The sequence below is a fragment of the Tupaia chinensis genome, unplaced genomic scaffold (assembly GCF_000334495.1).
Source record: "Tupaia chinensis unplaced genomic scaffold, TupChi_1.0 Scaffold000256_1, whole genome shotgun sequence".
Classification (NCBI taxonomy): Eukaryota; Metazoa; Chordata; class Mammalia; order Scandentia; family Tupaiidae; genus Tupaia; species Tupaia belangeri.
The window spans coordinates 3123679-3146018 of record NW_006159736.1 but is presented as its reverse complement, the minus strand read 5'-3'; the positions used below and the strand labels follow the sequence as shown (position 1 = coordinate 3146018).

Below are 22340 nucleotides of genomic sequence, written 5' to 3'. Positions count from 1 at the left end.
GATGTTCAGTAGTTTAGGTGTATTAAATGTATGTTCAATTCAAGCTATTTTCAACTTATGATGGGTTTACCAGGATATAAACACATTATAAGTCAAGAGATATCTGTATCTCCATTGACAAAATGGCCATATGATATGGATAATATTCTTGACAATCAATCTTCAGTAAAAATGAAGTATATAAGAAATAATAGAGTCAATTAGGCCTATACAAGACTTTATTGTACTCTGAATAACAAGCATGTGACAAAGTTTAGCATGACAAATACCTCAAATTCTGTTCCTTACAAAAACATTAAGTACAGTACACAAAAACTATTTGTAATATTTTAAGGTCTGCTAATAATATTAAGACATAACATAATAAGATTTATGGAGTTATCTTTCAACTAAAGCATTTATTCCCTTTAGCTTTTCTACAATGAAAATGAACATACAAATGTAATTACTGAAATGGAAAATTAAGGTATACAACAAACATTCCAATTGATCAACAGTATGAAATATAAAGTCTTGTCAGTACTTCTGAACTTGCATTTTCTTTTGACTATATTGTACAAAAAGACATTTTCAAAATGCTTTTAATGTTACATAATTTTAACCATTCCCAATATAATCATTACTTATTCTTAGCATAATCATTAATCTGATTGATCTTAGAGTTTAAAAACAAAACAAGAAATACATTAATCTTATTCAGAGGAGATATTCAAAACATTGAACAATGCACTGTCCACTGACCCTAGCCAATAAGCACAGACACTGGAATAAGCGATTAGAATGGCGATACCATCTATCCCAGCTGAATATCAGCCCTGATTTATTCCCAATGACTAGATGCATGTTTTGGCTAATGCACTGTACAAACATGAGCAATGAGATAGGAAACATGAAATTCACACAGACATTGAATTCAACTTGAATCTCTACTGCATGGAGGCTGAATGTGAAGTATTTCACAGTGACTAAAACTGACTGGCTAACAGGCAATGATGATTTTTATATTCAACTTTGATTAAAACAAATGGACTTTACAAGCAACCCTTGAGACTTAATTAATGCTATTGATCCAAAGGCTCCAAATTACCGAGGTGCCTTTAATATCAATATACGTGACCTTTCATGTATTTTTCCATCAGGGAAAAAAAAAATCTAAAACACCGAGGTACTCTAGTTTCTTTTCAAGGGATTACTGATGGTTGTCTTCCTGAGATGCAAAAGACCACAAAAGAAAAGCACCATGCTTACGTTGCTGAACGAGACATCAGACACTAATAGTTTGGTCCTTTTCTAAATGGATCTCTTCCCACAATGACACTAAAACATAATGATGGATCGCAGATGCCTGGGGGGCCTGGTTGCCCTTGGATTCCAGGTTTTCCATGATCTCCATCTTTGCCAGGGATACCCGGGTCTCCTGGAGGACCTTCTTTGCTTATGCCAGGAGGGCCCTCTGGACCTAACATGGAATATGGACAATATGTAATCAGAGAAATTTGTTTTATGATAGTGAAATATTGCTTCTGCAAGAACTTTAAAGTGAAAACAAATTAACTCTTGAACATTTTACATATTTGCACTAATGAAAGGAAGTGTCCTCTTGCTAATTCTATATGCTTTCCTCTTTAGAAAACAACATCCAAAAGTAATCACTAATTTTTGTAAAATTAGGATAAGCATATTGATATAGCAATCATGCTAGTGACTCAGACACTGAGCTAACACCCTAATATCCCAATTTGTGAATTGTCCAAATTTATTTCTTCCTTTCAGTCCATCTTTTGCCAATATTATATTGGGTTGTCGGAAAAGTCAGGACTTATTTTTGCATAGAAAAACATGCCATGATTTCCAATAACCAATAAATTACAATCATTATAAATATATAGTAAGCCAACGTTCTAATGAAGTCATTTTTCTGCCATATTTGAAGTAAAATGACTGTTTCCATCCTATTTTTTTAGTTTCCATTTCTAAATACATTGTCATTATCATGGTATAATCGTCATCAATACATAGGTGTTAGAGCACTAGTTTCTCAACCATAACCTGAGTAGTCTCAGTTTGCATGCTCAAGGAAAGAAGAGTTAACTTAAGACACTGGCGTTTTAAAGCTGATGATCCAAAATAACAAAAACAAAATTCAAGTTGGAGCACTTTCTACTACTGTACTTCCTATAATGAACGTGTATTTAGCACTTACCCACGATCATAGGTACTATTCTAAGTGTTTTTACATAAACAATATTAAATCATTGGTCTACTCAAAAGTCTCATGAGTTAATACATCTAAAATCATATGAAAGCAGACATTAAAAACTTAACTGTGACTGTTAACTATCCAACACACCACGGTAAAGATAACGTTATCATCACCGTTTAACAAATAAGGACCCTGAGGCACGGCACAGTAAATTTCACAGCCAGTAGAGGTTACTTAAGAGTCCACTTCGGCTTTATTCTGCTTTCATGAGGGTCATAAAGATTAAGCCGTATTAGCAGAACTTGTAGAACTCTACTAAAGAATAGATTTTAGACTGTCTAACAATAAGCAAAAGATGACCTTGAATAATTTACAAACATAATACACAAAAAATATTCTAGTAGTTAGACCTCAATGTATTAAATGTGAGTCACTCAAAAAATAAAATTGCCTTCGTTTCAAACCATTTGACATTAAGATCACTTTTTTTTTTTTTTTAAGGCAAGATTTTTGCTATAGGGTGCTAGCGCTTTCCTGAGACACAGACAGAAAGTGAGAAATCACTCCCAGGGAATGGGGGTGGGATGGCCACATCACAATCCCTTCTCCTCCATTCTCTTTTCAGGACTATAGGCATGTATGCACCGGCATGAGTTTTAAGCCACTGGCCCCGGGACTCAAACCACAGTCCACTACTTGGGAGTTAAGCGATATACTCCCTTTGCCATCTACTGGTCCCTATGATGACTTTTTTAAATTAAAGAATTATTTATTTAATTCCCTTTGTTATTATTGTTCTTTTTTAATTTGACCAGAGAGAGACAGAGAGGAAAAGCAAGGAAGCAAGTCGCCAGGTCCAGGACTCTAACTGTGGGAGTCCAGAGATATAACCACTTGTAGGTCACATTAAAGAGATTTTTAATTAAAATGTGGGAACCCAGCACCTTTAACAACCATGCCCCCTGCCAGCCCCATGATATTTTTAAGGTACCGTGTGCAGCACCCCTTATAAGCATATACCAGTTCTTACCTGGGGGACCGGGAGGACCTTGTTCTCCAGGATACCCAAACCCTTGGCTCCCTTTTGCCCCATTTCTTCCTGGGAGGCCTGCAGAGTATTACACATGTGAGTAAGCCTACTTTTCCTGAAAGTCACTGCCTTCTAGATTGTTTCTTCCAAAGCTATTAATATACACTTCGAAAGGAAAATAAATCTTTCTGAAAACAACTTGCCACCTACTTATTATTACTAATAAGAAATAGAATGTTTGAAGCAAATATTTTAAAAATGATCAGTGGCCTTGACAAAAGCTGTAAAGAGAAACAAATATTAGGAAAAGAAAATGATTTAACATGGTTAGCCTTTTTTGCTAAGTCACAGTGGTCTTTTCATTATTTTCATGAAACATCTATATTATTCATATAATATTAACTAAAAATGGAATTATCAGTCAATCTGTTTTACATAAATGTTTAAAGGCAAAGAGAAGTAAATTGTGGGCTATTAGGGAGTTTGATTGCAAAACATGAATTTTCTTAGTGTAGAAAAGAAATTTTGAATAAGGTGGCACAGCAGAACATTACCAATGTCCAAATAAAGAAAACACTGTGTATTATTTTCTATTTGAAGTCCTTATCAGACTCAAGCAAACTTTCTAAATGTATTGTCAGCATTTTATAATTTGTAACTTAGTATGTTCAGAATCTTAACCTCTATGTCAGAATATCGCTTCAAGAAAACTGCACAATTGCTCTTTAAATCAGTTAATGAAGTACTTAAAAACAGAAATGGACTAATATTTTTGGTCATGATGACAAAGATGAACTCTTATCTGTTAAATTAATATAGGATGGAAGTAAAGAAAAGTGCTTCTCTATGTTCATTTATTTATGCAAATAAAGTAAGTACCTTTTAACCCTCGGGCTCCTGGGCGTCCAGGGGCACCCATTAGTCCAGGTACGCCATCTCGCCCAGGCAAACCAGGAAATCCTCGGGGACCTTCTGGGCCTATGGGACCAGGCGGCCCAGGAATACCAGGGGAACCATGTTGAGATGAGCAACGATCGCAATTTTGAATTCTTCTATTCTGAAGTAAGACTGGTAGCTGGTCTTAAAAACAAAGAAATTCCACTTCTTATGTTTAACTAATAAATTAGAGTCAATATCTCTAACAATTTTGCTGTTATTTACAGGAAAAAAAATCCATAGTCACTAAATAAGTATATCTCTCTTGGTCAATAATTTTATTTCTAGGAATTTAAGTACAGAAATAGTCACTGCTCTGTGTAATAATTTTTTTACAGTAATTGCTTAAAATACCAAAAAAGTGAAAATATCCCCCAAAAGAAATTAGTACAATTATAGACATTCATATTTATGAATTAACTTATTAAGAATTATGTCATAAAAGAAATTTTAATTAGTGGTAAAATAATGATTTTTAAAAAAGAGTATATGTATTATTCTGTTTTGAAGAAAATATTTATCAAAAAAAAAAAAAAAGCCCAAACAGCAGACAGGGGCTTATAAATGTTGTTTATTATTATTAATTTTTTTTTTAGTTTTTGCTACAGAGTATATGCGCATGACAGAGAGAAGAGAGAGAGTGAGAAATCACCCCCGAGGGGGATAGCCATGCCACAGTCCCTCCTCCAGTCTCTTCTAGGGATTTGGGGCACACACGCACGTGCACCCACTGTGATTTTCAAGCTGCCGGGTTTGGAACTTGAACTGTGCAGTTCGCCATTTGGGATCCAGTGCCTAACTCCATGTAGCCTGCTGGCCCTAAAATGTTTATTTTTATCTTTATCTCACTAATGTCTTCTACAGTTCCTACCAATAAATTCACATTACTTTTACATTTTTTTAAAAAAGTTACTAAAACTCTGTATTTGACACTTACCTCTTAATACATCAGTGCAAACTTGGCGAATAAACTGTTCTGAAAATTCTCTTCCCTGCGTGAAATTATTGGGGGTTATAACATGGATGTAACAGGTAGAAAACAATGAAGATATAAAAACTGTGAGATAAGCAGAATACATACAGGCTTCCCATCCAGTCCTGGAGGACCCTGAGCACCTGCTTTTCCAGGTTGTCCCTGGGGACCCATGGGTCCCATAAGGCCATCCAGTCCAGGTTCTCCTTTAGGTCCAATAGCTCCTCTGACACCAGGGTCTCCTTTTTCACCTCTCTAAAACCAGAAGAAATAGTTACGAGTTCCATTTAAATGCTTCAGAAGGTAAAATTGCCTCATAAAAAGTTCTCAAGGATATTATAGGTATTTATATATATTTAAAATATACATAAAAGTGATGTGGGAGATGCCATCATTGATCGGGAAGGAAACTTTGTATCATTTTATACATGCATACATCCAGCCCTAAGAACATCCACTATTTGCTGAGTACTCTGTGTACTCAATAAATACAGTGTCAGTGATATATCTATAAACATGGTACAGTCCGGTTTAGGAGCATTCATTCTAGAAAGACAAATACAAACATATACAATATTTTCATTTAAAAATATACAAAAATATTCAGTCCCTAGTTTATAAGAATAAGCAGCAATATTGGAAAACATGCCATTTTGTGTCTAATTCAATAGAAATGTACATATTCTGAAAATCACTAAATAGGAACTGCTTCTAAATTACATGAAAGATAACTTACTGCTTACAATGTCAAAAGTTAGTTTATACAGGATCGAAACAACCCAAGCAATAAGGACCGAACACAGGAATGAATATATATGAATATACTCATAATGTATTCACACATTCACACACATACATACATACATGGACACACACACATTGTAGAAACATACCTCTCCTTTTGTACCGTGATGGCCTTGAATCCCCTTTAGAATGTAACAGAAAAAAGCTATAATAAATATGCAAGCTCCAGTGCTAGCAATGTTCATGTACCTTTAACCACATATTTAATCAAACCTGAACTTTGGGTTGGAAAATATTTACATTATTGACAATTCTACACATAAGAGATTTTTTTGGCCTCTTTAAAGGAGGCTAATGACTAGCAAATATGTTACTTGGATAGAATAAACTTTCAATTTGCATAATAGTTCTTTTTTAGATGTGAATGTTCTCACATACTGCTGATTAAATCATGCAGGTTAGAAACAAACTCTGCAGGATTGAAGATATTATTTAAATGTAAATGAAAACTCAGATTAAATATAAAGTATATTTATTCTTTTAGATTATAATTAAGATAAGTAGTCTTTTCTCAAGTTGATGTTCTTTAAATTAGAGTATGATTTAGTGCTATTGATAAAAGATGAGTAAAATAAAGGTATCCTAAAAAGGTGATTAATACGGGAGAAAACAACTTTTTGTATTATGCCTAAACCACTCACTCTTTATAATTAAGAGACCAGAGAAGCAGTGAAGCTCACTCATCACCATAATTACAAGATACATCTGGATGGCTCTATTACAAATTTCCCACTCATTCCTGTCACATATTCATTCCAATAACAGGATTATAGATAATAAGAACTCTTAGGAAAGGCAGTAACATTTTCCTTTTTTTTAATTTATTTATTTATTTTGAAATGCATTGCGCATCAGGCTCTAAAATTATACAATCAATATTCAAAAATAAGGTGTAACTTTCACATCACAGATGTTTCATTATGCATTTTTTTTTTCGAGAGGTTTTCACTATAGGGCACATGCGCTCGCCAGACAGACAAAGAGAGACAGAGAGACAGAAAGCAAGAAATCACCCCCCCAGGGGGGATGGCCACGCCGCAATCCCTTCTCCTCCCCCTTCTCAGGATCTTGAGCACGCACGCACACATGTCCAGCGTGAGTTTAAGCCACCGGGTCCGGGACTCAAACCGCGTTTGACTACGTGGGAGTCCAGCGACATAGACATTACACCAACTGCTGGCCTCTCATTATGCATCTTTAAAACTAAAAATCAGTGTTCTACAATTCAATATGAAATTTAAATGTCTAATGGTTATAGAGTGAAACTTGAGTTTAACTTTGCTTTTATTTTCAGGTGTCCTAAACATGGATATCTAAATTAGAGAAAGGAAAAAATAAAATGAACATTTGTCACAAAATAGATTCTAGAAATGTGAGCATAAAAACACCAAGTATTTGCTTTTCACATTAAGATATCTATTAGGGGTTGTAACATTCTGTAAGGCTACTTTTTTCAATATGAAGTTTGTTTCTGAAGAAACAAAGGGGCACTCTCTACCAGCCATAATCCTGGCATGGCATCCAATGCGAAGGGAAAGATGAGATAGTGGGTTCTCAGGCTGGAAACTGATTAGAGCTGAAACTGAAACAGCTGTCATCTGAGAGTCCATTAAGATGATTTCGTGAGAGAAACATTCACTTGGACTCTATTTTAAAAATGACGGCCAAAAAATTACACAAATGCAGCACTTGGTGGGATGACAGGTAACTAAGAGGTTTACGTAAGGGGCTTGGGATGACGGTTCAGCTGCTGAGAAGCAACAGCTGCTCTGGCCCCTGGGTACCCTGTACAGGCTTAGTTCTTGGCGGTAGTAGACACCACTTCCAAAAACTCTAGGGCAGAAGCTTTCTAGGGAACCCAAATCCTGCCTTACGAGAGCAGACATGCTGTTTTTGTTTAGAAGTGTAAAAAAGAAAAAGACAAGTTAATGGGACTTTGGAAGAAGGGTCATCTGTACACAAGTGAGCTAAACTGTGAGCTCACATTCCAGGGGAAGTACCTTTTTCAAAGTTACTCTGAGTTACAGTTTGAGTGGCAGGCCTGGGTTGTGGAGGTCGAACTAAGGAGGGGTGAAGGGTCTGTGACAACAACTGTTTACAGACATTGTGCGGCTGCCTTGGGGAAACAGAAGGTTGTTTGCATCACAAATGGGAGAACAGGGACAGACTGGACTGTGTCATTGAGTGGTTTTGAGTAAAGTCAGAGAATGTAAAAATTAAAACATTTTTATTGAACACAGTGTACACAGGCAAACCCAACTCATTCCTCCTCTCAGTTACTTTTGCTCTTACTGGGATCTTCTACATTCTCAACTTTTCCTGCTACCTAGCACTCACCTTTCATTCCATATTCAGTAAACTAAGGGGTCACATGCTTTCAAACACTCTCTCCCACAGTCCCTCAGATTCCTCCAAGTAAGGCACACAGGAATCCCTGTCCTTGGTGATGCTGTGACACAGTTTATCTCCCCAGCTCCAGGGTGGGTGTAGTTAGTCAATCTTGCTCCCACCCTCATTCAGAGAAAGAAGTCTACGCTGCAGGAGGACTCACACGCACAGCCTGCCCTATCAGTCCAGACCAAACTGGTACTGACCCCCACACACTGATGCTCTCCTCACTGCAGCGGAGCACTATAAGTGTTCTGTAAGTACCAATCACTTTTAGGCCTTTTTGGGTTCACTTTGATCCGACTGAACTTACACATCATGCGACAATCTCGCTGAAACACTACCTAATGAGAACCAGTTTACTTCACCGAAAGAAAGCACTGAAAACCAAATTTCACAGTCATCGATGTAATCGATATGGGAAAACGAAAATAGAAAACAATGAAAGAAACCAGTATCACCACCACATGAATCAATATTTTATTTTTTATTGAAGGAAAATTTAAAAATACCTGTTGCCCTGGAATTCCTTGTTTTCCGTTTTCTCCCTTTTGACCCTTTAAAATTTATTAAACATTACTAATTAGTTTGCATGCATATGACACAATATCATATACCATACAAATTCTAAGTCTAGAAGAAATGTCACAAAAGCATAAGGCAATTATGTAAATTGTGTGGAAAATGGGAAAGTTACTCAGTAATAAGGAAATGAAAGGAAAGTAGAGCTAATCATAGTTAAAATGGACAGCGACAAGAAATGAACTATTGATTTGAGGAAACATGAAAATAATGCTCTGTGAGTTAATATTAATAGCATGAAAATAGTTTAAAAATCCAACAGAGGTGGACATTTTATTCATTTCAATGACACAAACATGTTCCATTTCGACTACAGGCATAAGAGACAGAAGAGCTCTTTGAAATTTTTAAAAATAAAACTGTTACCTTTTAAGAAAAAATTAAAGAAAGATTTTCAAATTAGGACAAACAAAAGAAAAAGATTACTAAAGATATAAACACATTTGTCCATTCAGTAAACAATTTTAGATATCCCCCATATATAAGACATTATACAGACCCTGAAATACAACTACATCTCAGCATTGGACAAGACAATCAGCAGTCTCGGAAGAGATATGCCTAAATACTATAAACAACAAAAGATCTAATGACTATTTTTTTTTTAAAGACAGAGTCTCTTCATGTCAAGATCCTCGTGCCTCAGCCTTCCCAGCAGCTGGGACGGCAGACCTGCACCACATGCCCCGCTTGTCCAGGCAGGGCGTTGCTGTGCTGCCCACACTGGCTGCAAGCTCAGAGTCCTCCTGCCCCAAGAAGTTACTGTGGAGACCCAGGACCACTGAGAAGAAATTATTAGCACAGTGAGGACAGAAAGAAGGGACCAACTACAAAGATATATGGAGCTGGTTAAACAATTGGATGTGAAAGAGGAAGAGACCAGGTTTTAGAATGACTTCCAAAGGATTTGGTGGGGTGGTGGAGATGAGAATGTGTGCAGGTACCAATTACAAAGGATAGAGGACGACTGTGGGAAAGGATGGCAAGTTTTGTTTCTGACATGTTGAACTTAAAGCACCAATAAGCAATATCAAGAAGGAAATTGGAAGGGCCAGCAGTTAGCGTGGTGGCTATGTCGCTGGACTCCCATGTAGTCGACCGCGGTTCGAGTCTCGGACCCGGTGACTTAAACCTATGTCGGGTGCATGTGCGTGCGTGCCCAAGATCCTGAGAGGAGAATGGAGGAGAAGCGATTGCGGCGTGGACATCCCCCCTGGGGGGGGGAGCGATTTCTCACTTTCTGTCTCTCTGTCTCTGTCTGTCTGGTGAGCGCACATGCCCTATAGCAAATACCTCTCCAAAAAAAAGAAGGAAATGGGAAAATGTTGTCTAGAGCTCACAGACACTTAAAACTTACCTCACTCTCAATTTCAAAATTAACTTAAAGGAATTATGATAATACTTAAAAGTCTTCAGTAAAAACTGCCTGAAAAAAACAGAATTTTGGCATACCACTTCAAACGATTTTTTATGTCATGAAGAATTAATTCCAGAGTAGAGAATGGTAAGACAGTGAACCTGGCAGATTTTGACAATTACTATTTCAATTTTAAATCTCCTGTTTCCTCCAGAAACCATAGAGTTTTCAGAATTGTATATTTGTGAGAAGTTTTGTTTTACTTCAAGCTTATTCTGGACAGTGAAGTTCAGATACTATATCTGAGCTTTGTAATCTGAAAAGCATTAGAGCTGTCTGAGTACTATATTTGTCATTTAATGATTAGAAAAGTTTCATATTTCTAAAACTTGAAAATATTGAAAAATCAATAGATACACTTTACTCCTTATAAATAGATCACTGACTCAGCTAGTGGCATCCTATTCAAGAATCAGTCTTCATTTCACAAAACCACCCATTTTATATCAATTCAGGTGAAAATATCTTTGTCTCCCAAAGTAGTAGAATCCTTCTCCTTTTTGTTTTGTTTGCTAAGACACCCAAACCTGCCCCCCCACAAAGGTCTTTGCCTTAGGAGCGTGCACTTGCTAGAGAGTCAGATACAGTGAGAGGGGAAGTGAGATATCACTCCGGGAGACGGCTGTCTCGCAATCCTTTCTCCTCCATTCTCTTCCTGGGGTCATGGGCGCTCATGCACATGTGCTCAGCGTGATTTTCAAGCTACTGGGTTCAGGACTCGAACCACAATCAGCCATGTGGGAGTCCAGCGGCATAACAACTATGCTATTTGCTGGCCCAAACCTGATGTCTTTCTAAATCAATTTGTTTCCTCAGCCTAATATAATTTGTTTGTATAATTCTTTTTCTATAAATTAGTTAGACTATGTTTTATGTTTTCTGTTAATGCTTTTTTTTCTTTTCTTTTCTTTTTTTTTGGAGAGGTTTTTTGTTATAGGGTGCATGCACTTGCCAGAAAGACACAGAGAGACAGAATGTGAGAAATCACCCCCCAGGGGTGATGACCATGCCGCAATCCTTTCTCCTCCATTCTCCACTCAGGATCTTGGGCATGCACACACAGGCACCAAGCATGAGTTTAAGCCACCAGGTCGGGGACTCGAGCCGTGGTCAACTACATGGGAGTCCAGTGACATAGCCATTATGCCAACTGCTGGTCCTGCTGTTAATGCTTTTTAATCAAAAAAATTTTTTTACCATAAACCATTTTATGTCACTTTTGGAAAGATATACACTACTAATAAATAGATAGAAAGATATATGCTACTAATAAATAGATAGAAAAAGTATGTAGCAAAATCTTTATTTTGTGGTTCCCAGGTTTTCTAGAACAGTGAAGTGATGAAGAATCTTCAAATTAGATTTGATACTGTCTGTGAGGGTTAGGAGCAAAAGGAGAATGATAGGATTTAACAATTATATATTGATGGTGAAACAAGAAGGAACTGGGAAGGAAATATAAGAAAGCCCTGATTTTATTGGTAAGCCAAAAAGAAAAAGAAAAGAAAAATACCTGAATGCCTTTTTCACCTTGACTTCCTTTATCGCCCTGCAAGAAAAAGAGAGTTGAATGTGTATAATAGTTGGGTATATTCTGTCTCCTTTCAAATGAACATGCTTCCTTTGGCAGAGGAAATATAGTTTTATGCAAATTCTACAAGTGCTTGTACATACAGACTATGACTCCTAATATATTTCAGAAGAGGGCAAAAACACATAATATCAAAATGATATTCTAAAAGAATACTTTTTATGCTCCCATTCTTGAATTTAAATTTACCACAATTTCTGTTTTGCCAGAAAGAAGACAACTTCTATATTGTTCACAATCTGAGGTTAAACAAACACAGTGGACTTATTTTGACAAATGTTGCTTTACGAAATCAGACTGAAAATCTTCCATTAAGCTAATAGTAGCCACAAGTTTATAGGAAACAATGACACGGTAAAACACAATGCTTGAATGATATTTCAGAAAACACAGCCTTCAAAATTGAGCTTCTGGAGGAAAATTCATATTCCATAATAATAAGGTTCATGGAATTTCTCAGCTAGAAGGGAAATTAGAAACCTACTAGTACAATGTCCTCACTTTTATAGAAAATTAAACTGCAGATTGGGAAAGCCCTTGCCCAAAGTTAGATTAGACACTGTTTCCCAATTTACTTTCTACCTCTTCAAGACACCTAAACCTAAGTTTGAGTTTTGGGTTTATAGAAAGAAAATACAGATTGCCAAAAAAAATAGGTTTGCCAGGGTCCAGCAGATGGCGCCGGATTCCTACCTGGCCAACTGCGGTTCGAGTCCTGGACCTGGCGGCTTACTTTTTCACTTTTCCTTTCTCTTTCTCTCTGTGGTCAAATTAAAAAATAATAACAACAAATGGAATTAAATAAATATATTTTTTTAATTGCCAGAAAGTGCATGTGCTTCCTGAAAAGAGATGGAAGAGAGTCACATCTCTATTGTTTCTCCTCTATTCTTCCTCCTTTCAGGACTTTGGGCACATGTGTACATGCACCCAGTGGAATTTTCCAAGCCACAGATCTGCAACTCAAACCATGCTGTCAGCCATGTTGGGTCCAGCCACCTTGTCATGGAGCAGCCCTCCAGATTTGCTTTTAAAATGGCACTATTTTTTTTTTTTAAGAAAGAGTTTTGCTATAGTGTGCATGCACTCACCAGAGAGAGAGAGAGAGAGAGACAGAAAGACAGAAAATGGGAAATCACCCCCCAGGGATGATGGCCACATGGCAATCTCTTTTCCTCCAATCTCTTCTTGGGATTTAGGGCATGCACGCACATGGGCCCAGTAAGAGTTTGAAGCTGTCAGAACCAGGACTTGAACCATGGTTTGGCTGTGTGGGAGTCCAGCAACATAACCATTACACCATCTGCTGGTCTAAAACTGGCACATTTTTTAATAAGAAAGTTATCCTAAGTCCAAACACATACTCACACTAGGTTTACTGATCATTCACAGAAAGCATTAACACTTAATTACTGCTCGGAGGGGCCTTGCCTCGGCCAAGTACTTAGTACTCACTGGAACAAAAAGGCAAAGGGTCATACTGGGTATGATAACCTAGGGACCAGGTAAAATATGCATGATGGGTACAAAAATGAAAGTGCAGAAAACTGAAACATCGAGGGAAATGAAGATGGAGACAACAGTTTGCAGCCTCCCCAGAAGAAAAGCCGGTATACTTACTTTTAACTTGAAATGAATATACTCAAGGTAACATGGACTTTGGCCCATGAGCATCAGTTATTGCTTAAAACTCCAAACGAATAATAGTATTTCTTTTTTTTTTTAGAATTATTTATTTAATTTTCATTCATTTATTTTTTAATTTGACCAGAGAGACACAGAGAGAGAGTGAGAGAGAGAAAGTGAGAAAGCCAGCCACCAGGTCCGGGTTCGAGCCGTGGTCAGCCGTGTGGGAGTGTCCAGTGCCTTAACCATCATGCCACCCACTGATCCCCCAAATAATAGTATTTCTACAGATACCATTTAGGATTCTTTTACTTGACTAAAATAAGACAGAGGTAAAAAGAGAGACACCGTAGTATTGTAGTCTTACCTTACCAAAACATTTTAAATGAATACATACAGTTTGTATTTTAGACTCTTTAATTTTATATCAAATTCTACATAATATAATTGTTTCATAGATAGATAGATACCTCATGGTCAGACATTCTGGTTGTAATTTCTACCCTTTCAGACATTGTTCCCAGTTTCAATAAAAGAACGTCTAACATGACCAAATACTTTTCATAAAGCACTTCTCGATAAAGTTGGATTGATTGCAAAAACATTTGAATTTATAGGATATTATTTAATTGTACATTTACATTTTCTGAGCTGTATGCTTTTTCTAAGGCATTCATCTGGGAGCTAGTACTCATGCAGAGATATACATTTGCTATAGCTAATATGGAATGAACAATTATGTGTACACCAAATATACAGGGTAGCTTACCATTAAATTATAATCATGCCCATTATGCTAGTTTTTTAAAAAGAGAAAAAAGACTTACATGTAAATGACTGATTAAAAAGTGAATTATTGGGCCAGCATTTGGCATGGTGGTTAAGGCACTAGACTCCCACATGGTCAACTGTGATTTGAGTTCTGAACCCCGCAGCCTGAAAATCATGCTGGATGCATGTGCATGCATGCCCAAAGTCCCGAGAGGACAATGGAGGAAAAGGGATTGCACCATGGCCATCCTTCTGGGGCGGGGGCTGGGGGGCAATGATTTCTCACGTGCCCTCTCTCTGTCCCTGTTTATCTCCTTCTGGCAAATGTACATACAAAAAAAAAATCTTTTTTAAGAGAGATTTTTGATATAGGGTGCATGTGCTTGACAGAGAGAGAAAAAGAGACAGAAACAGAAAGCGAGAAATCACCCCCTCCCCCCAGGTAGATGGCCTTGTGGCAATCCTTTCTCCTCCATTCTCCTCTTGGAATTTTAGGCATGCACTCACATGCACCCAGTGTGAGTTTTAAGCCACCAGGTCTGGGACTTGAGCCATAGTCAACTATATGGGAGTCCAGCGACATAACCATTACGTCATCTACTGGCACCTAAAAAAATCTTTTAAACGAGAGACAAATAAATAAAAAGCGGATTCTATTTCCAACCAATACATACCTTTTTCCCTTGAATCCCAGGTAAACCCATGTATCCTGGTTCTCCTGGAGGACCCATTGCTCCTGGTTCCCCCTAGAGAACACAGAAATTTCATGCAGATTATATACATACTGCTTATGAAAAATATCACCTTTTTAATCGCTACATAACATCTCAAAATTAAAATACATGGCTAAAAATGGACTTTTTAGAGTTTTTACAATAGAAATATAGTTGGCTCCCTTTCATTTACCTATTAACTTTTTCTTCCTTCTTGAAAATGTTTTCTCTCACATTGCTTTAAAAAACTTATTTTATTGTTACAAGCCTGATAAGTAAACAGAATAAAAACTACTGACAGGCTCAGTAACCAGTGTGTTTTTTTTTCTTTTTGTGTTTTTTAACATGTTTTCTCTTTAAACCTAATTCAAAAATACACATACATAATTTAGTTACTAATGTCCTTGCTTTGTGTATACAATTTTATGACTTTTAACCTCAAAATATACTTATTTTGTGAAGTTTTTTATGTCATTATGTGTTTTTTAAATTTATTTGTTTGCTGTAGGATGCATGCATTTGCAGAGAGGGAGGCGGGACTAAATAACCCGTGGGGGGATGGCCACATTGCCAAGAGATCTTCTCCATTCTCCTCTTAGAATTTTGGCCATGCATGCACATGCACCCAGAGAGTTTTACAAGCTGCTGGGTCCAAGACTCAACCTCGTGTCAGCCATCTGGGATTCAGCTGCCTTTACCACCACACCACTGGCCAGCCCTATTTACATACATTTATACATATGGAATATTATTTTCCTAGAAATAAGATTTTGAGCTCTTTTCAGTACAGTGCCTATTACATGAGCTATTTTCATTCAATTGTCCCATTCTTCGTCATTCTATAGTAATTTTTCTTTCTGAAATAATTTTTTTAAATGTTTTTTTCTCATATTGCTACTTTAGGTTCTCTACAAGCATACATTGACAGTACATATCAATATTGAGAAGATATTTGTAAGAGATGGAGTGGAATAATGAAGATGATTTATGATTTTTTGTTCTGTTTTATGATTATCCATTAATCTAAAACTCAATCACATTTATTAAGGACTCCTTTTTTGTGTGTGGAAACCAAGTTTTATTCTTTTTGCTGGTCATACTCAGCTACTGACTACTGAGTATTGTTCTAGATTTTTACAGGCTAGAAGTGATTTAAAATCCTATTGAAATAAGCATCAGTCATTTGGCTTGGAGGCAATTGGCTAAAGCAATTGTGAGTCCCCACACCACAGAAGAAAGTCCTATTAATAAGCAAAGGAAAGAATAGCACTCCTGAGAAAAAGCCCTCATGTTCACAGTTACTTCAGAAAGGTATATTCTCTGAACCAGAGAGTATATTTGATTAGCAGAAAATCTTTCTATTTCTAGAAAAATCAAGCCATAGGTTATTTAACCAATGACAAAATATCAAAGAATAGAAATGAAATCCCATATTTACCGTTTCCTTTCATGTACTTAATTTTGTGATAAAGGTAATCCTTTATTTCATGTATCTTTTCTTAAAAGCTACAAACATTTAAGTTTCTAAAATTATCAGGGGAACTCACATTTTAATTTCTTTAAAAATATTTCTGAATGCATTGAATCATAATTACCTTAAGTCCAGAAGTCCCAGGCATCCCTTGAAGCCCAGGTTCCCCTTTGGTCCCCTGTCAAGGTATCAAAAACATTTTACAAAGTTACAAAATATCTTACATAGACATTTAATGGAGTATGTTTTACATAATTTTTACATTTATAACTTCCTAGTTTCTTTCTTTTTTAATTGCTAGAGACTATGTGCATTTGCCAGAGAGAGACAGAGACAGAGAGAGGGCCCTAGTGGGAGATGGTCATTCTGCAATCCCTTCTCCACCATTTTTCCATCCCGTTAGGGTTTGGGCCACACATGTATACATATATGGCATGTTTTTCAAACCACCATGGCCAGGATTCGAACTATGGTTGGATATGTGGGATCTGGCTATAGTGCTGCCCCCTTATTATTTGAAACACACTCTAAACTTTAAGCCTTTTAATTTTTTTAAGTCTTTTAAGGAAGGAACTGAGTTCATACGTTTAAAAAATTCCCTAAAAGTCTGTAAAAGCTGATAGTTCAGGTAGAAGAAATTCAAATCTTCAGGAACCAGCAAAAATAAGCTCAATTTCTACACTGAACCAGTGGAAAGCACCTAGTTGAACAGCACCCTCTGGGCTGAGTCTCATCACTGCCCCGTTGCACTTTCTCAGTGTAACTTACCTTTGGTATTCAATGGAAGGAAAGAAAATTCACTTCAAATGCACAATGGCTTTTTTGAAGTGTGAATCAGAAAACATTTAGTTTGTGTTCTCTCTCAGGATTCCAGTGTAGCCCTTCCTAACATATAGCAACATGGAGAACAAGATCAAGTTGACAGAGCAAAGGATGTAATACAGGAGAAGAGAACTAGCCATCAGAAGAGAGAGCAAGCCTGCTCGCTCCTGTGGAGAGACTGCCAGGTGGAGTTCTGGGATAAGGCGCACATGCTTGCCGGAGAGAGAGACAGGAAGTGCGAAATCGCCCCCAGCCAGAAAGGCCATGCCACAATCCCTTCTCCTCCATTCTCCTCTTTGGATTTTAGGCACACACACACACACACACACACACACACACAGAGCGAGTGTGAGTTTTAAGCTGCCATGTCTAGTACTCAAACTATGGTCCACTACATAGGAGTACAGCAACGTAACCATTATGCCATCTGCTGGTTCCTCATTTTTAGCTTTTAAAAAATATCTTCTAGGCTGCTTATACTTGATTTAATTAAAGCATTTAGCACGTAACAATATTATTGAACCATAACACAATGGTTCCTTGAAACAGCAAGTGCAGATTTCAGAAACTGCACGGGAGAGGAGTGGACAGTAGAGGGTGGGTGAGAGGGGCCTAGGGAAAAAGTCCTTATCGGACATAACATGGAAAGTTCTCTGTTGAAAATTATGTTTATGGTAATATTCTTGACTTGTTTATCAAGTATTACATGCATACTTTGAAAAACACATTGTGTGGCATAGATATGTACAATAATTGAATATAAATAAATCATAAAATAAAAATATTTTTTAATTTCAAATTTTATATGTGATTAAGCTGAAACTCAAAGATATGACAAAACTCATTGGAAGTTATATGTTTTAAAACTGACATATAACCATGGAAGGCTTGTTAAAGAGTCTAATCTGAAGTTCCTTATAAAAGGCTCCAGCAAAGTCAACTAAATCAATAAGTATTTTTATTGGGCTTTGTGCACATAACAGACCAAATTCAGACTAAACTTTTCTTTTTTTTTTCTTTTTTTTTTTTTTTAACATATTAGTATATGCCTCTCTTTAGTAAAAGGGGGAATGGAAAGAGAAAAAAAATTTCAGAAGAAAATTACAGTGTACTAGTTATAAGATTTTAGCTTTGTCCATATCTATTTTTTGAGTTTTTTTTGTATCTACCTACTGTTGAACAAAATCCTAACCTTTTTCCTGGTTTTAAGACTTAAGCAAATTTTTCTTAAAATTTTTTTTATTTTGATTTATTAAAGCTAAAACTACTTTTCTTGCAATTAAAAAATACATTAAAAACAAATACAAATAAATTTTTTAAAAATACCTACTAAATGACCACAGTAAGCTATATAGCCTAAGCTAGGTACTACTATATAGTATGTTTATTCTACACACTGAGTTTTATGCCTGAAGTCATACATGTGTTCACAGATGTTTATATTAACTGTACTTACTATTTTAAAAATTATTTCCTTTATTTTTATTTATCATTATAGTTATTTTCAATTTAATTTTTTTAAGTCTTTTAAGGAAGGAACTGAGTTCATATGTTTAAAAAATTCCCTAAAAGTGAGACTCACTCAGAAAGAGAAAGAGAGGGAGAAAGCAAGCCACCAGGTCCAGGACTCAAACTGTGGTCAGTCATGTGGGAGTCCACAGTCCCTAAGTATCATGCCACCTGCCGACCCCCTGTACTTACTACTGAAAGTATTTAATTAAGATCTTTTGTGAATCAATAAAATGTGGGGAAAAAATGGAAAATAACTGTGAATACCAGAGACAGTATGAGAGGGGAGTGGGACATCACAGAGGGTGAGAGGGAGGGAATCAGTGCAGGGGAAAAAAAAAAAGAGAGAGAGAGAGAGAAGTAAAACATGTAAGAAATAAGAAATGGAAAATTATTTGTTGAAGATAACATGTATGATAATATCTTTGACTGAGTCAATATACAATATCCTGGATGGGAAAACTCATTTTGTACACTGCAATAATATACAGTAAATGAATGTAAAATAAATACATTTAAATTAAAAATTTTAAAAAAATTTGCATATAGTATGACCAAGTAGGCTTATAGGTATTTTGACAATTTTTTAAAAAAATTTTTGCCACAAAGCACATGCACTCACCACTGGAGAGAAACAGAGAGTGACCATTAGAGGGATAGTGAGAGATCACCCCCTAATGGGGATGGCCACACCACAATTCCTTCTCCTCCATTCTCCTCAGAATTTTGGATATGCATGAACCCACACCTGGTGTGATTTTCAAGCTACCAGGTCCAGGAATTGAACCATGGTCAGCCATGTGGGAGTCCAACACTTTAATCATAATGTCACCTGCTGATCCCTCAAAATTATTTTAAAAAGAAGTATTACAATTTAAATTAGAAGTGCACTAAGATCTACCAGAGATTTTCAGCCTGACCCCTGCCCTATTTAATACAAGGTTTTGTGTGTGTCACCCTAGAATTACTACTAACAACACTGACAGCACAATCCAAGAACATATCATTGACAACACTGACAGAAATAAACTAATATAGAGGTCAGTTAACAATGACCCATGGGCTAAATCCAGCCCAGTACATGCTTTCGACATGAAGTTTCAACATAGCATGGCCACATCACTAGCCACTCATTCACATCTTGTCCATGCAGTTTTTACACTGCAATAGGCAACACAGAGAATTGCAGCAGAGTCAGGATGGTCCTCAGAGGACTGGCATCTTTACTCCCTGCCTTTTTCAGAGAAAGTTTCCAACACCTGAGCTAATATACTACAACCTAAAAGAAGGTAAAATATTTCATTGAAAAAATGACATTCAATGGGCATAATTTTTAACATATTGCATCTATTTTTAACAGAATAGTTGCATAAGAACAAATGAGAGAAACCAAACTTTAGAGTTCTTCATGTCAAAATAAACAAACTTGCCTAACTCAGCTAAATCAGCAGAATCTACTCAAGTGGTAGATGCCACAAATCTATTGTTTCTAAATTCTTTTATGGAAAATCCAACAGATTTAATTGACTTCCAGCTCAGTGTGAGCCAACAGTGTGATGTGGCTAATTAAATAAAGTCGATGAAATCTCAGGCTGCATTCTTAAGGATTAGAGCATACAAAAGAGCTCAGGAGAACGTACTGTGCTCCAGTTCATGACAGCCATTTTCTTACAAGATGACCTCAGAAATGAGGGAAACTTCTACGTAGAAAGCCCAGTCACTCCAGGGTTTTATATCTATACCAACTTTATGTACACCTACCACTGCTAGAGCCAAAAAGGCTCCAAAAGTTTCCAGTGATCAACCACTGATAAAAGAGCAGCTCCTTTCTCTAATCCCTGGGTTCCCAGAATAATTTATCCTCTTTCTTTTCCTAAATACTTTAGAAAATAAGAGTAGAATAAATGAGGTCATCTACTTATCTTGCACACCTGGGTCTATTCCCCCTGGTTTTAAAACACCAATTTCATCACTTCCTTTTTGGAAGGTTGTCCTAGAATCTACATGCTAAATAGTTGGAAAGAGATTCTTGAGTTCAGCCAGAATGTACTTAGTTTGATACTCTAATTAATCAAGAAAGTAAAATAGCTCTCTTAGCACAGAATTCTATACACCTAGAGATTGGTCAAACCATGATAGTCATAGACTTTCATTTGATTGAGAATAACTGAACTGATAGCATGCTATCTTACCTATAGGACTAAGGAAGGCCTAATAAAACTTACTACAATGCATTTTACAAATTAAAATCCCATGTATGTTTTACTAAATAAAAATAGCAAGAAGACAACTAGAAAATTAGTAACAGTATCATCCATCAAAACCACCAAAGCTGTAGATTGGTGGTTTGGCACTGAGCTTCATGGAACTCTTTAAGTATTCATCATTGCTTCCTGAGACACCATAAAGGGAAGAGGGGGTTGAGGGTTGCTGGACTCTGTCCAGCTTAAATTTAGCTGTTTTGTATGCTGAGCTTTTGCCTGGGATTTCATTGTCACAAATAATTTTCATGAATGGAAACCACATGCAAAATAAAATCAATGTACAGCCCCAGGCTGCCTGACGATGTATCAATCAGCAATGACCCACACATACGACCATGATCCCATAGGGAGCACCTGGGATGCACTACGTAGCCTAGGTATGTGGTAGGTTATACAATCTGCATTGTGTAGATGACAGTCTATGAGCATCTCACAACAACAAAATTGCCTGAAGACTCACTTTTCAGAATGATTCCTCACAATTAAGAGACAGTACTGTAGTTAAAATTTTCACCAAAGTTATAAATGGTCATCATGATTACACAAAGTTCTTGATCTCATTAATTTCATTATATTTACCTTAGATCCTGGTGTTCCAGGCTGACCTGGTGAGCCATCACTTCCCATTAAACCCTATATTTTGAAGAGAAAATTTTAGGTAATTTAGAGAAGAATATTAAACACTATTGAATCTATTTCCAAGTTATACATTCTTAATATAATCCACTAAATTATAATATCTGATCAATTTCCCCATATATATCCAAATACAGAATGATAAAAAGAAGAAATCAAACTATGGAAATTGTTTGAAACTAAAGGCCCTTATCATTGTGTTACTCAAAAAGAACAGGAAATTAGTAGAAAGCTAATAAAAGACAGATTGAGAAAAAAAATATTTTTCTATTACCTGCCCTTTTGTCTTGGGGCTGAGAATTGGATTTTAAACCCTCTCAAAACTTGAATTCATATTCAGTGGACCCCTTCCCTACTTTTACATACTAAATTCCCTAAATCTTTTACCTCTGAGTAAAGGACTTTTAACTTACATAATTAAATGAAGGTCATACATTTTCAAACGTGAAAGTGATCTGTTTTACATAAAGAGAAAGCCATTACAGGCAATTTGATTCATAGATTAGGATCAACATGAGTTCTAGTAATAAAGTTTTTTTTCAAATCTTGCACCCACAGTAGAATTTTCATAATTTCTAGTATCAAACTGCTGTGTCCTTTCCAC

The 22340-nt window shown here is 36.5% G+C and overlaps 1 protein-coding gene across 2 annotated transcripts in view; it reads right to left on the bottom strand.

Moving 5' to 3' along the window:
* Positions 1 to 210: 210 nt before the first annotated feature.
* COL21A1 (collagen type XXI alpha 1 chain) overlaps positions 211 to 22340 on the bottom strand; it is a 217897-nt gene continuing 195767 nt past the window's right edge. Inside the window, exons 20-30 of one of the 2 annotated variants that reach the window (XM_006149184.3) lie at positions 21680 to 21733; positions 16630 to 16683; positions 14996 to 15067; positions 11847 to 11882; positions 8847 to 8891; positions 6036 to 6068; positions 5251 to 5397; positions 5107 to 5161; positions 4113 to 4313; positions 3234 to 3311; positions 211 to 1459 (exon numbers count right to left, since the gene is read on the bottom strand). In XM_006149184.3, the coding sequence (XP_006149246.1) occupies positions 1272 to 1459; positions 3234 to 3311; positions 4113 to 4313; positions 5107 to 5161; positions 5251 to 5397; positions 6036 to 6068; positions 8847 to 8891; positions 11847 to 11882; positions 14996 to 15067; positions 16630 to 16683; positions 21680 to 21733 (963 nt within the window). In that variant the 3' untranslated portion in view covers positions 211 to 1271. The remainder of the gene's footprint in view (positions 1460 to 3233; positions 3312 to 4112; positions 4314 to 5106; positions 5162 to 5250; positions 5398 to 6035; positions 6069 to 8846; positions 8892 to 11846; positions 11883 to 14995; positions 15068 to 16629; positions 16684 to 21679; positions 21734 to 22340) is intronic. The other variant, XM_027772132.1, reaches the window with a different exon arrangement.